This window comes from Podarcis raffonei, chromosome 3 (genome assembly GCF_027172205.1).
Source record: "Podarcis raffonei isolate rPodRaf1 chromosome 3, rPodRaf1.pri, whole genome shotgun sequence".
Classification (NCBI taxonomy): Eukaryota; Metazoa; Chordata; class Lepidosauria; order Squamata; family Lacertidae; genus Podarcis; species Podarcis raffonei.
The window spans coordinates 78,690,851-78,707,111 of record NC_070604.1 but is presented as its reverse complement, the minus strand read 5'-3'; the positions used below and the strand labels follow the sequence as shown (position 1 = coordinate 78,707,111).

At 41.5% G+C, this 16,261-nt stretch overlaps 2 protein-coding genes across 3 annotated transcripts in view; both read left to right on the top strand.

Annotated features, from left to right (window-relative positions):
• Positions 1-16,261, top strand: part of ARID4B (AT-rich interaction domain 4B) — a 183,346-nt gene that overhangs the window by 8,016 nt on the left and 159,069 nt on the right. The gene's annotated exons all lie outside the window — the stretch shown is intronic.
• On the top strand, positions 287-9,670 carry GNG4 (G protein subunit gamma 4). Of its 2 annotated transcripts, none has more exons than XM_053382580.1 (3): positions 287-589; positions 5,797-5,899; positions 9,506-9,670. In XM_053382580.1, the coding sequence occupies exons 2-3, from the start codon at positions 5,801-5,803 to the stop codon at positions 9,632-9,634; spliced, it is 228 nt and encodes a 75-aa protein (XP_053238555.1). In that variant the 5' UTR covers positions 287-589; positions 5,797-5,800; the 3' UTR covers positions 9,635-9,670. The 2 variants fall into 2 exon arrangements, with proteins under 2 accessions (XP_053238555.1, XP_053238554.1); XM_053382579.1 differs by having other exon boundaries at positions 288-585; positions 5,791-5,899.

Below are 16,261 nucleotides of genomic sequence, written 5' to 3'. Positions count from 1 at the left end.
AGAGAGACAGAGAGAGAGAGAGAGACAGAGAGAGAGACTGTGATCACTTTAATTTGCGCGATGGGAATTCACACACGTTTCTCTCTTCCTGCAACACGCGACACCCCGCAGACGGGCTGCCCTCATTAAAAAATTGTGTGTGTGTGTGTGTGTGTACACACACACACACACACACACACACACACGAAGCCAGGAGTAGCTAGTAGGTATGGAAGCGCGCTCTTTCTTGCTCTCCCACCCAACTCCATTGACGTCACGAGCTGGAATTCCTTTCCGTCGGGGTGCGCGCGCGCCCCCGTCTGCCTTGCTCAAAGCCTGCGAAGAGCTTGGCTGGGCTCTCCCGTCGCAGGAGGGCAGGCGGCTGAGCAGCCCCGCGGGTCCCGCCGGGCCCCTTTCCGGGAGGGAGGCGCGTCTAGCAGGGCGTGGTGGGCCGACCGTGCTCCTTCAAACCCCCAGCGCCGGACAGGCATGTGGCGCCTCGACGCGAGCCTGGTTGTAGCCGGGGCGTGAGGTGGCCGCTTCGCGCTGCTCCGCCGTCGAGTCCCTCGGACGGTCCCGAGCCTCCGTCGTCGTCGTCTGCAAGGGGTGAGTCAAGGAAGGAATGGAAATGGGAAAGTAGGCAAGCAAAGGAAAGCAGCAGACCGCTAGGCTGGGTCGGTGTCTCGCCCAATCTGGGGCGGGAGTCGGAGACTTCCCAGGGGCGCAAGCTTCAGGGATCCCTTCGCGTGGGTTGGTTCCAGCGTTTGTCGATCTCGTGTTCTCTGTGATGGGCGAGGGAGCAAAATACTGCGAGGTGTATAAGTGCCTGTTAGTCCTTATAGACAGATACGCCTGTGAGACCCGGGTCCTGCGTGCATGTAAGAAAATAATATTTTAATCACTCGCACATCTTACAGGGTTGACTTCAAGGATACTCTGCTTATCCGCAAATGTGGTAACTTGGGAAGGAACTACTGAATAATGGGATAGTCTTTCCAGCTGAGAGTAGTGTTCTACCTAATCCTAAAGGTAATGGCTCCCTGGGAGTAGGGAGATGGATTGACAAGGAAAAATAGTGGGGTGTAAGCTGCCCGATCTTGAAAACATGTATTTCCTGGCATCAGAAATGGGTGGTTGGGCTATGCACTCTGTACTTGCTCTGAAACATACTTTTCCATTGTGCACATGTTTCTGTGGTTGAGCTTGTAGGTCCAAGGAATGAGTTCTATACAACCTGATGCAAATGAAGCTTGGTGTTTTCTAGGTTAGACAAGATGGGGGTTTCTATACCACTTGAAGGAAGTGTGCCAGTTTTGTATTTTAATGGCTCACATGTGATTTGTTGGCCAGAATCATCACAACCCTAATGGCTCTGGTACCTCTCACTTGGGTCAGTCTACTAGTAAGAAATAATGGGTACTGTGAGTTTCCCTAAAGGTAACCTGCAACCTAGCCTCTGTTATCAGAAGAGCCTTCATGTCTGCCTAGATCACCCGGAAAATCCTGGATTCCAGTGGCCATTGCAATACTGATTGGAGAGGGGTTATTATGTAAAAAGTGACGCTTGTTCAGAACAATTTGAACATTATGAACGTGGAGAGATGGTAGACAAAGGAGATGGTAGCCAAGAAAGGCAATAAGCCAATTTTGGCACGTATTTCCCAGAATTCTGCAGACATGTGTGAGCTGTGTGAGAATGCTTATCAAGATGACCTCCTGCTGAAAGCAGATATCTCTTGCTTGATGTGCATTTGAAAATCTTGTTCAAATAAATCTGAATATTTGTAAGACAGGCAGACTCCCAGTGCACGCTCCCCCCTCCCCCCAGTTTCGTAGCTTCCTGAGTGCAAATAGAAGCTTGCACTGCAGAAGGTATCACAGTGTCCCGAGTGAGATGAACAGGGCACAACTGGCACAGCATAAGCATCATCATGAGGAGAAGGAAGGACAAAAGACGAGTAAGAATGCATCGCGATATGGCTCCATAATATTATGCATGTGGTGGAGAAAATGGATTGAGAGGTTTTCCTCCCTCTCTTGTGACTGGGGGGTCTTCTAATGAAGCCATTCGGTGGAAGATTTGGGACAGACAAAAGGAAGCACTTCTTCACACAGTGCATACTTAGATAGCTTTAAAGTGAATTAGATAAATTCATGGGAAACATCAACAGGAGAGGACTGCCCTTGTGGGCTTCCCATAAGCATCTGGTTGGTCAGTGGGGAAAGAGGTGATAAGACTAGATAACCCTTTGGCTTCATTTCAGAGGGCTTTTATGTTATGACAAACTTGTCAAAATGCAAAACTAGGATTTGTAATGCTTTTTCTGCTTAGTGCTTTTCTCCCGTTACTGTAAAAATAGATCCATGTGTACATCCAGTGCTGAATTGTTGGCATCCGTCTGTCTTGAGAGAAGTCAAACTGCTGAGGTAGTATCAGGAAGTGACCTCCCCAGGGCATAAGTCCAGGCAGTGTGTGTGGAGGTTCTGGGCTGCCCATACAACAAGACCCGTCCCCCCTTGCCCTCACTGATGTAGTCTGAAGGAAAGCAGAGCAATATGTTTGGCACCAGCTTGGCTGCAGGAATTGCCAGAAGGAGGCATACAAGCTGCCATTGTACCATCTTTGGGACCCCACTCTGGATTTGTGCAAGGTTTACTTCTTAGCCTTTTCTTCTCCTGAAGATAGCCTGCAAGGCAGTGGAGGTTTAGGATCAGAGTTTTCCTTCTCCTAGATGGGATTCCTTCCCAGGTTGATGAGCCCCATCTGCTCCTACATTCAGTGTTGAGTGCATTCATTAAAAAGGAAAAAACAACAACCCCAAAACATTAGACCGATCAAAATTCACAGGGGATATCATGCCTTATAGTCCTTCATATAGACAGTGAACTCAATCTTCACTCAATCTGTGTCTAGTTCTCCACCTTCAGGATCTTTTTAGGAGCCGAAGAACAGTCCCTGATTTGGTGCTGAAAACCTCTGAGGTGGGTGGGTGCCCCCTTCTGTTGCAGATAGAGGGACTGTGCATAGAGATAGAGAGACCCTCTCCTGCTGTATTTCCCACCCCCACCACACACACATATAGTTTTCCAAAGCCAGACTCTGTTCAGGTTTTGACTTTGGAAATAGATAGATGGATATGCTTGTATTGGCCTCAGTTGTCCAAAACAAAAAAAAATCAGCTGAACTGCAAGGCAATGGTTGTGTAATAAGAACCTCTATCTGCTATCAACTTTCCACCACTTTCTGCATTTAACAGAAATGTCTCAAAATCAATGCTTCCATCTCCCACCAACAAAGAAACATTGGTTTCCTGGGGGGCTATCCAGTGTTTTGTTTAGCACCACATCCATGACTCTCAGCTTACAGAGTGAAAGAAGTGTGTGTGTGCAAAAGTAAAACCTGAAGCACCAGCGCTGTTTAGCCACATACATTCTTAGGCTATATAGAACAAAAAAATGAACTTTAGGCCAATGCAGATATTATGGCTTCAATACCAAGGCAATATTCCTCCCTCCCCCCAGATACCCCCTTCCGATATGTTTTGTTTAACATCCTACATGATTAAAAGTTTGGGTGGACTTGAATTTTTCCCCACATTTTGTTTGGTGATAATAAAGAGGCTCTGGAATTTTTCCAACTAAAAGTGGCAGTTTACCTCATAGCTGTGCATGCTGCCTCTTCTATGGCCTAGCTTATTTGGTGGGTTTTCTCTATGAGAAAAATGTTTTTGGCATGCAGAGTTGAAAAATGGGGCTCTAGGAGATGACATCACTGTTCCTGCTGTGAAATAAATTACAGTCATTTATGTGGGCCCTTAAAGATGTGAAAGCAAGTCAGGCATAAAATTTCACTCAGTTCTATACAGTTGTACCTTGGATCCCGAACGCCTTGCAACTTGGCTCTTGAACGAACGCCACAAACCCGGAAGTGATTTGTGGTTTGTGAACATTATTTGGAAGCCAAAAGTCCAGCGTGGCTTCTGCAGCTTCCAGTTGCATGCAGGAAGCTTCTGCAGCCAATTGGAAGCCACGCCTTGGTTGTCGAACATTTCTGGAAGTTGGATGGACTTCCGGAACGGATTGCGTTCGACAACCAAGGTACCACTGTACATAAAGCTTCAATGAACGTACGGATAAAAGTATCATAATGCATGCATTGTGGTCAATTTTTATTATAACTGGAGTGGAAAAGATTCATATAGCATATCAACACTACAACGCAAATATATGAATACAAGTTGTTGCCTCCACATGTGATGGAGAAACAGAGAAAGCCTACCCCCTTAAAAAGCATGTTGTATGGCATCATCATGGGGGGGGTTATATGGTGAATTGGTGATAGCCATTTCACTGATAAATAATGGTACAGTGATTAATTATTTAAGAGGCAATTCCCTAGTACCCTATTTAATGAAATGAACTTTTTGAGCCTTCTTGGAAGCAAAGTTCTCAATCAGATCATTGTAATGCAAACCTCTCTCAACATTCATCTGAATTCAGTGCTAATTCTAATAGGTATTCTTGAGGCATAGAAGAGTGCGGGTAATTTTATCAATTTCAGCTTTGAAAATTACATCTCACCAGATGCAATGAGAGTAAGTACTACACATAAATTGGGGTAAATATATTGACTATTATGTTTATGGATAAATTGAAGGGCTGACAGACCTGCATTATTATTATTATTATTTTGAGGTTGATTATATAACTTATAAATTCTCTTGATCTCAGTCAATAACTCCGTTGAATCAATTCCCACTTGGGAGGCAGTGTCCTAGTGCCCACTGGAGAAACATCTTTTCAGCCCTTTTCAAAGGCATCATCTTCCAATTTAGCCAACAATTTAACATCAAGTGTGAATCCACACTTGTCTTTATGCAGCACCATTTGCTTACACTTGTCATCTAGGTTATTTAATCAGCCTTCAGTTGAAAGACAAATGCATGATTCAGGGACTTAGCAGGCCATTGAGACAAATGCTAAGAGAAACCAAGTCATGAGATAGCTTTCTCCATTCTAAAAAGCTAGGGAGTGATTTGATCATAAAATTTAAAATAGTCTTGCGTGGGGTCTTTTGGAGAGAGTAGTCCATGTATGGTATAGGCTACCAGCCTTTTGGGACCCAGAGGCGTATTTGGCAATACACCCAAACCAGAGAAAAAGCAGGTCAATCAAACACCAAATGGGAAAAGCATGTACCAGAAGCATTCTGGGGAAATGGAGATAAGAGGGCGGGGTGACTGGATGTCTTCACCTTTATTTCTAGCCAGCCCAGTGCCATCCATTGTGTGGGGGGGACCTGGGAGGGGGCCTTGGCGGGTTGCAACGGTGGTGTCTGAAAGCACAGCATATTGCCCATCGGACCCCAGAGGTATGGGCTGTTTCATAAATGAACCTCCTCCCCCTGAAATTTATACTCCAAATTTAGCTAGTAGGCTGCCATGATCACTAGTGTTGGTCACACTAGCCACTGCTTAGGGGCTATACAGAGATCTGAGTCTTTACTATCCCTGCTTTGATATATAATCTGTTTTATGGCTCCTTCTTTAGCATAGAAATGTGACCTGACCTGATTGGTATAAGTGTACAGTAATCTGTTGCTAGTAAAGAAAACTAGATATTGGATATACTGGAATAATTTTGAGAAAAGAGAGTTTGTGGAGGTAAATTGTGACACTTTTCCATGCCATGATGTATGAAATGAGAGAATGATCTAAGGATAAAAACATGGCTAGAAAGGAATATATGCTTTGATTTGTTTACATTTGGAATTTGAGCATTTCCCCCATGCTGTAATTTTTATTGTTCTAGAAAAAGGAGGATGAAGGAGGTAATGGCTAATAACAGTACGACAAATATATCTCAAGCAAGAAAAGCAGTGGAGCAGCTGAAAATGGAGGCATATCTGGACAGGATAAAGGTAAATTTCAAACTGTTACTATGTCTACATATATTACATCATAATATAATGTTTATTCTTGGGGTGCATAAATATTTGGTCAACTTGTGGTGAAACAAAGGACACATTTCTAGCATTGACATGATGTACATCTCATGCCTGAAAATCAGTTGGCTGTTGACTTGAGGATCAGATTACACCAAAATGATTTCTTGACGAGCTTTGTAGCCACCTCTCACTGTAGATAAATCTCGCTCTCTCTTGATAAGGGCCATCTCTCCTCTTAATTCAGGAAAAGGTACATTATTTCCTTTCCCAAAGGAGTCAGTGTACTTATTAAATGTCAGACTTGATGCATTCTTTTCAGAGTACAATTTACTTTTGCTACATTGAACAAAATAGGATTCAGAGGCATTCTAAAGCCTTGATGGTCTTTACATTTTCAGCTTGCTATACAAAGGGCCCGCTTTCTGCAGTAATAAATTAAATGGTGGTACAAGTTGAATTCACAATCATCCAATGGCATTAAAAGCGAAACACAAATGACAAATCTGCTGTTTTTTCCTTGTCAGAAACTGAAACTGGATACCTTCAGCTACAAAGCAAAAGTAGCTTCTGAAAGCACCTCCATAAGCACATGTGTATTGAAAGTGTTAAGACTGTGCCAAAGCAGATTTTGCTTGAAGATTTTGCTTGAAGTTATAAAAGCAAGTGACTCTGCTTCTAAAGATAAACAGGTCTAATCCTGTTTGCTGCTTGAATAGTAGAGGCCTAGGAACCATTTGTAAGCCACTGTGCCTTCATCAGAGGAAAAGTGAGGTATAAGTGTAAATACATTATTAGTCCACAAGATGCATCTTTGTTTTGTTTGTTTTGGGGTTTGTGTGTGTGTGTGTGTGTGTGTGTGTGTGTGTGTGTGTGTGTGTGTATGTAAAGGTACCCCTGCCCGTACAGGCCAGTCGTGTCCGACTCTAGGGTTGTGCGCTCATCTCACTTAAGAGGCCGGGAGCTAGCGCTGTCCGAAGACACTTCCGGGTCACGTGGCCAGCGTGACGAAGCTGCTCTGGCGAGCCAGCACCAGCGCAGCACATGGAAACGCCGTTTACCTTCCCGCTATAAAGCGGTCCCTATTTATCTACTTGCACTTAAGAGGTGCTTTCGAACTGCTAGGTGGGCAGGAGCTGGGACCGAAAGACGGGAGCTCACCCCGCCGCGGGGATTCGAACCGCCAACCATACGATCGGCAAGTCCTAGGCGCTGAGGTTTTACCCACAGCGCCACTTTAAGCTATATATATATAGCTTAAAGGAGAAGAGTAATAGCTATGATCCAGAAACTCATACGCCACTGTTATTGTGAGAGTATTTTTTTAAAGGAAGAAGGTTAGTGAAATTTTAATGAATTAGACAAGAGTGATATAAATCATTTGTGTAACTAAATGTCTGTGGATATCCAATGGGTTGATCTTGCTGCCTTCCAATCAAGAAACACTGTAGTTGTTTTTTATTACAAGTGACAGATCACGCACAGTTATATACAATAGCTATTGTGTTTTCTCTCTTCCCTTTTTTAAAAAGAGGCTGAGCAAATATCTCTAAAATAAGTGTTGTGAGATCAACAGTGGCGTTACGGAGATGTTTGTGGATGTGCTCATTTTAGACAAAGCAAAAGCAGAGTGGGCGTTGTCACAAGAATAGCAATTATGTCTGTCTTGTCATGGTAGGTGACTGTAGTAATTGCAGCATTTTCTCTTGTCACTGAATCTTATAATTATAGTGTATCTAACAGGATTATGTTCTAACTTGGGCTGCTTCTAATCACCTCCTTTGCTCTGAAATGTAATGGTAAAATTCCACAGTTCTCCTCAAGGCTGTTAACTCACGCTAAAATCTCAAATGTTTGATAACTTGAGCCCCTGAGTAGTCATTTTATCTTGAGGAGGTGGTGGAGGATGTGGTAATATATATGTAGTATATAAAAAAGGGCAGGAGAAGAAAGAAGTATTACTTTCAGTTAATGGAGAAGCATGGAACTGGGAGGTGTCAAAGATAATTTTGCCCATCCATCTCCTTTAACTCTGAGACATTCATCACATGAAACTACCATCTCTCAAAAGATGAATCTATAAAACAGAATAACTCAGTCTTTGATTATTTCAGATTTTACTGGAATAAATGGAAGTTGTTAGAACCAAAGAGCAAGTATCTGAAGGATCAATTAAGGAAGATTTAGTGGTAGTTATATGCAGATGTGATCTCTGATTTTAAAGTTTTACATAGTTTTTGTTTATATATATGGTTTTTAATTTCATATATGGATAGTAGTACATATATATTTTTTATAAAAAACATAATACTTATGCTCATGTCTTGGACAAGGAAGCTCATTGCAATATACACTGAGCAAAAAGTGGAAGTTGCTTTGAGGGTTCTGTACTACAGTGGTACCTTGGGTTACATACGCTTCAGGTTACATATGCTTCAGGTTACAGACTCCGTTAACTCAGAAATAGTACCTCAGGCTAAGAACTTTGCTACAGGATGAGAACAGAAATCATGCTCCGGCGGTGCAGCAGCAGCAGGAGGCCCCATTAGCTAAAGTGGTGCTTCAGGTTAAGAACGGACCTCCAGAACGATTTAAGTACTTAACTCGAGGTACCACTGTACTGGTTTAGTCTTTATCAATAAGTAGGTTTAGCCCACAATTGCTCTTCTGCATTCACTGTGTAGTGAGGCAGGGAGGCCAGGAAACCAGCAGAAGCTATGTCTGAGTGGTTCCAAGTTGTACTGTTACATGAAGGAAATGTTTCCCAAATGAAATTCAACTTACTCTGGTGTTGTAGAGGATTACAGGTAGCCACCGGTAGTTTCCTCCCACCCTGCTGCCTTTGTCTATTTTCCTATTGCACTAGGTCATACCCAGGAGAGCTTTTTGGGACTTGGTGCAGTTCTGCTAGTTGCTAACTGGGTGTTATATCTGTGATAAGGAACAATGTGGATAATCTCAGAGCCACCACCCACTACAAAGACATCACTGTCTAAATCTAACCCAAGTCTAACACGCCACTTAAACAAAGATAATGATAGTCTTTATATATTGTCCTCCTTCATTTTGTTTCGTTTTAACCAGTTGAGAGTTCAATGGAGCTCTTCTGATTCTCCAGTCAACACTATAAAACATCTGATAAAAGATGCAGCAAGACAGCAAATGAGCTGAACATGTTCTTCACATTAAAAAGTAATTATACACTTTCTACCGGTTCAGCCTGTGTGGGCACCATTTTCAGGCACTGCCACAATCGTGGAGAAGGCAAATGAATTATCCTAATGAACTACAGAATATGTAGGGTTGCTTTATACATTTACCAAAAAGCAACATATTTCTGGGTTTGCGATGGCATGCTGTGCCCCCAGGGCATTCCTCATTTGCCTATTAAGAGGACCCTTCTTGCTGCCCAGTGCCCAGGTTTGAGTATAAAGACTATGTGCTCTGAGGTGTGTTTTTGCTTTTATTAGTGCAAATCAGTACTCTGTGGAAATATTTCAACTGATTCCATTGGCCCTGTGGCAGCAGTGATGATGCTTAGGTTTCTGTCTCCCCCCTCCCTCCTTTTTTTTTTTGTTCTAGGTATCCAAGGCTGCGGCTGATTTATTGGCATACTGCGATGCTCACATGGGAGAAGATCCCCTTATTATTCCAGTGCCCACATCTGAAAATCCCTTCCGGGAGAAGAAGCTCTTGTGTACTATTCTCTGAATCACCTTGCAATTAAAAATGACCTTTGGGAGAAAACATTACTGATGGTGCATGCTTTTCCTCAAGACATCTTCTGTACAATAATTTAGTCCAAAACTGACTTGCTAAGAACACAGTATGTTCTTAAGTTAATATAAGTATTCTACATGGAAGGCTAGTCTAATGCCAGTTTCTAAAAACCAGTCCTTTGCACTAAATGTTTCTGTCGACTTATTTTTTTAACGAAGGAGCCTTATTTGGTTTCAGTTATATGCATAGCTGTCAACTTTTCCCTTTTCTTGCCAGGAATCCTATTCGGAATAAGGGAATTTCCCTTAAAAAAGGGGAACAGTGGACAGCTATGGTTATATGATAGTTCAATTTTGCTAGTTAGAGTGTGTGTGTCTATTCGTGAGAGATTCTGATACCAAGATGAGCAATATCTACTCTCAACTTTTAAAAATCCTTTGTATTTTTATTTAAGAGTTCAGCAAATTGTTGTGCTTAGTGACATCTCAAAACACTGGACCTTTTAGAAATCTAACTTTCCCCTATCTTATAGACAACCGTTAAAACTTCTGCCCCTTAGAAACATAGGAAGATGCCTTTGACCAAGTCAGACCACATTGTCTGTGCCTAGTTGATAAACATTGATGATGATAAGCTTTTAAAAATTAGAATTTTTAATATTTTAAAAATGTAAATATTACGTTTTTCAAATGATAACTAGGTTAATGTTAAATAATCTGGCTATAAAAATGTTAGCCCTACCAGGCATATTGCATTAAAGCAGGCTTTTCATGTGTAAATGACAAACCCGTTTGATCATTTCTCAGATAGGAATATTTATACTCTACCAACTAAACAAACATAGGCAATTCATTTTTGCTTGATGAAAACAAATCGTTTTAGCCTGCCCAGTAACTATATCAGATCTTGCGTCAAACAATTGGTCACGGCTATTTCATTTTATTTGCTACTTTGTTTTTGTGAGGGTGAATCAGGCAAAGTGAAGCAGAATGGAGTAGCACAAGGGAAGAGGGAAGAGAAGACAAAATTTGTCTAGTTGTGCAGGTTTCCATATCCCAAACTTGCAGCACATATGTACTCAGATGTCCCACTAAGTTCAATGGGACTTATTCCCAGGTAAAAAAGGGTATAGGATTGTTTTCTAAACCTCAAAAACTGTCATAGTTGCTGGTGGTAAGATACTCCATTGGAATATTTTTTCTTAATACGTAAAAAAAGGGAAACATGCAAAAATGCATACAACAAAGAAAGGCAATGCTGAAATGAGAATGCAAGGGTAAAAAACTGTAAATACGCTATTTACTTGCAAGTTAACATGGTTAGGGGTCAGATTTGCACCACTTAGGAAATATATATGAAGTATCAGTGGAAAACTTAACTCAGTGATTTAAATTGCTATTTTCTTCTTGCTTATTTAAATTGTTCTATCCTGATGGAGGCTCGTATAGGAATATCCTCTAGCCCTATGAGGAGGTGCCATAGTCTGAGCCTGGGACCTTCTGCGCGCGCGCGCGCGCGCGCGCGCGCACACACACACACACACACACACACACACACACAAGTTCTGTACCATTGAACAATGACCCTTCCTGTTCCCATTCAAGGGAATTTGGAGATGGAGGGTTTTTTTGTTTAAATAATTCAGTACATTCAGAACTTTCAAGTCAAAATGAGACCATGGTGATCTCATCTCACTGGTCAAAATGGCACACTGAAGTTTAGCAGGGCCAGTTCAGTTTAAATGAAGAATTGTTGCTCAGAAGTTTATACAAATTTTGCAGATATTGATTTCCACACTTCGCACTGTAAACCATGAATCGCCATTACAGGATGGAATCATAGGCTATTTAGCATTTGCTTTTATCCCAGGCTCAACACCAAAATGCCACCACCAGTCTTGGTCATCTGCATGTTCTTAGTATAGTTCAGCACACATTAAGCAACTGTATTTTCTATATTTGTTTTGTACGTTAGCTCTTACTCTTAAGTATATCTTCAGGCCCTTGAAATTGTGGCACAAGGATGAACAGGGTGTTTCCTTCGAGATAAACAGGTAGTACCTCTAAATTATACAGTTAATGTGCTCCTTGCTATGTGATCAACAGTGTTACTGTGGAACCTCAGTCCTTTTCTCCTCATTTAAGTTTTTTATGCTTTCAATATTAATTTTAATAAAGGTTATTTTGATTTGTGATCGTTGTCTCTGTAATAGTTTGTCTGCTTGTTTGAGAAGAGTATAAATGTTTTACAAGTTGTGTGTTGTTATCACACACCTGGGATTAAGTCCCTCTGGTACTGTGGATTCATTTCAACTTTGGACAAACCACACTTTCTTCGCCTCAGTTCCCCCTCATAGATTTTGAGTACTGATTTTAGAACTGAATTCTACTGCTGGATTGCTGTTTTATGATGATAATTGGTTTTTATAATTTTTATGTAATATTGCTGTGTTACATTTTAGTGATCTTTTTTCTGCGCTGGGAACCTTCTGGTTAAAGGGTAGGTTTTAAATAAAAGTAATAATATTCAAGTTTCATGTATCTTGCCAGCCTAATTTGTGTATTCTACATTAAAATGCTTTGTTTAAAAAGTAAAAATCTAAAAAACAACTTATTAAATGCTTAATCTGTTAAGAAAGGAAAAAAAACATTTTTGCAACAAAATAAGACAATGTTCGAGTTTTGAACTTTTGTTTGAAGGGCCATGCTGCCCAAGATGAGGTATGCAAATAACCTATATTTCTCTGTTGCTTACTATGGGTGTCTCACTTCGTCAGGGAAGGTAAAAAATAAAGGGCAAAATGAACCAAGAAGTTCCATAATCCCAGACAGTTGAATTGTCACTCTACAGTTTTATCTCTGCTCCTTCCCTTCCGTGCCAATTCTAGCTGTAACTTCCCATAGTGGGGGAGAAAGCTTTTTCCCCTCACAAAATGATTGGGTAGTATACTCCCTGCACATCTTGCCATAAATATCTGATTTTATAAGTGCTAGAGCCTTTTTAAAGAAAGGAAAGCTGGGAAAGTAAATGGGCAAGGGGTGGCATGGCCTGAATTCAGGAAAAACTTGGCCATTTGTTAACCTGGGTCATACTGGAATACTGTAATATGGCTTGACCTGCTGGGTAGTTGTAACTATGAACCCATTAAGGATTGTCAGTGACATCACCTTAAAGGTGATGACCAGTGCATGGGGCAAATTGAAGGTTAGGCTAGCACATGTGTGCCTGGCTCACTACACGTGTTTACCCTTGTGTGTTCAGGACTTTAGAGCATTCTCACTGTTGTCTAAAATCAGTGGTACTTTCACATTCTCATGCTATTGCCCTGTGTCTACAAGACAGTATCCCTCCCCCCGCAAGAAATCTCCAAAGGCTTCTGCTCTTGCGTACATCCTCAGCATCTTTTGGTAGGTCAAGTGTGTGTTTGGAGGGAAGATGAAGCTTAGCCTGTCTGTCTGTAAGCAGCTGTAAGTGTGGGATGCTAGCTGACACCAAAATTCTTCATGGTATGCCATTTCCATCTCCACCCACCCTGGACACTGTAGAAGCTGCCTCTTAATTAAATGTAAATTTATGTTTCTGGCTTTGAATCCTAAATATGAAATTCAAGACAAAAGCTGACACATGTAATGGTTTCCATTCCTAGAGTTTTATGAAGATAAAAACCTATTCCATTCCTTATCTATCATCATACTGTAATATATCTGTGCTCAATAAAACCGGACTCTCATTTTAAAAGAGATTTAGCAGATATGGCAGTTTGTTTAAAAATGCCTTTAGAAAGCAAGAAAAACAATTAGTTGCTTTCTTCATAATAAGCTCCACTAGGGAACCCTTTCTACATCATAATTGATTTAATTTTAACAAGGCTGCGCAAGTTACCATGGCAACATGTTTACTTATCCTTTTCCAATTGAAAAGGCCTAAACCGGCACAGTGAACCTAGAAGATGTAGGCCATAGTGTGTGTTGTATTCTCTCTCTTTTTAAAAGATTTCTAAGACATTAGAAACTAAGTTAAATGCAGATGTAAACTGTTTCATAGTATCTCTAAATAAATATATTTTTAGAAGGGGGGAAAAAGGAAGGAAAACACTGATTCCAAATGACCTCACCCAGAGATTTCACATAAATGTTGAACAGACTGGGGGACAAAATGGAGTCCTCTGCCCAGCATAGTATAGTACAATTGTCAGGGGGCACAAAAAAAACCCTGACTACATGAATGAAACTAGCATTAGGGAGAATATATTAACCTATATTGCTTATGTTAGACACAAGGGCCAGTAAAAAAGCTGGTAACTGTAAGGCCGTATTGTGAGTTAGTAGATGCTGCTTGGACCAAGAACTACCAGTTACAGCTCATCCTCCTAGCCATTTCATTATACTACTTATATATTTGCTATTTTACTGAACTTAAACAGCTGCTCACCAGCAACAAAAGGCAAAAGCACAGGGACCAACATGCTGCAGTGACCCAGAAGTCAACTCTACCCCCATCTGTACACAGGCAACAGGACCTAATAATGTTGGCCAGCTTCAAAGGTTTATTCACCTGTTTATCTTCCAATATGATATATACAACCATCTGCAGGCAACACGCATGTTCTACATAGGACAGGAAGACTAGCCTCTATGCAAAAGAATAAATGGATGCAAAACGGACATTGGAAAGGAAAATTTTCAGAAACTACTCGGAGAACATGTCAGCCTCCCAGAACACTCTGTTAGTGACCTTGAGGAAGCCATCCTTAAACAAAGGAACTTTGAAGGGAAACTCCAGTGTGACGCTGCTGAATTACAGCTCATCAAGAAGTCGAATTCTACCATCAGTTCTGAATTGAGACAGCAGGTTTTATTTTGACTACAGGTGTTTGTGTTGTTAACACTGTTGTGCAAACAGCACTTATTTTACATTTAAGTTTACTTTCATCATCACAGCCTGCATTTCTTGCATGCCATTTCCCTCTGACCTTGCTGCCAACGTTGTTCTCTCTGTACTCCTGTGATTATAGCTGCCTGGTTTCTGTAGGTATAGCAAAATAACTACTGTACAGTATTTCGTTTCTAGCAAAAGTGTGCAGTGTATGTTACACTGTATGCATTACATGCTCTTTCCCACTTGGCAATCATTTTTTGGGGAAAATACTTATGAAATAACTTTTTTACAGCTGTTCTATACCTCCTTCAACCTCCTTTCCAAATGGTTTGTAGGTTGATTTATTGCTGCCACCTGCTGGATGAATAAATAAAATTATGCATGTTGTAAGTGAAAGAGACAGGACGCGGGTGGCGCTGTGGGTTAAACCACAGAGCCTAGGACTTGCCGATCAGAAGGTTGGCGGTTCGAATCCCCGTGACAGGGTGCGCTCCCGTTGCTCGGTCCCTGCTCCTGCCAACCTAGCAGTTTGAAAGCACGTCAAAGTGAAAGTAGATAAATAGGAACCGCTCCAGTGGGAAGGTAAACAGCGTTTCCGTGTGCTGCTCTGGTTCGCCAGAAGCAGCTTAGTCATGCTGGCCACATGACCCGGAAGCTGTCTGCGGACAAACGCCGGCTCCCTCGGCCAATAAAGCGAGATGAGCGCCGCAACCCCAGAGTCGGTCACGACTGGACCTAATGGTCAGGGGTCCCTTTACCTTTACTTTAAGTGAAAGAGAAGGCTTGATCATGCAATTATATTGTGAGAGACTGGCAATGGACTGAAGCATGCAATGAAATAGCACCTAAAGAAAGAATTATAATTTACCTTAACTATTTGCAGTACATTACTCTTACTGTAATTTTCCTATACAAATCACAGCTGAAAAGAGACCTATCGTTCAGAGGAAACCAGAAATGGTGAACTAGGACACATAGGACTGGGAATGGTAGCTTGTTTCAAAATGCAGATGCCTAGAGAAATCAGATTTCAGTCTCTCCCCTCCCCCCCATTTGCAACCCAGGCAAGAGCTTTTTCTGTGGTAGCTCCAAAATCGTGGAACTAACTCCTTACAGAGACGCACCTTTAGCATTATCAATGTTTGCTGAAGATGCACCTCATTACCTATGACAGCTGAAAAGTATTTTATAAGCTACCTGAAAACTATAAAGAAACCTGATGGATAAGAAGTCAGGGTACATATATAAATGAATTATAAAATTTGCAGCATGTGGATAATGTGGAATAAATTGCAGTGAATAATGCAAGTGCACTCTAGAAAATTAAGGTGTAAATCTCATTGCAGAAGGTGTGGACACACAAAAAAATATATTTTTGGTCTCGCATATAGGGTTTGCCAGCATTTTAATGGTCCTACTCCTGCGTCTTTGCCATGCAAAAGTTAAGCAGATGATGCTTCCCACAATCATTTCATCTCCATATTAGGAAGAGCTTCACCTGCTAGATTTCTGCATGCCAGGCTGCTGTTAAAATCATAGGGGCAGTACCAGTAAAGCAATTAGCAGCAGTAGGTGCAGGGTGGTAGGGTTAGGAGACTAAATGACTGGATCAGGCCAACTTAAGCGAGAGAGTCAATAGCTGTAACAGGTGGACCATTCGCTATACATACATGAAAAAAATATTACATGTTTTATTCCTGTACTGCCCTTCTTCCCAATCAGGAGCCCAGGACAGTACAC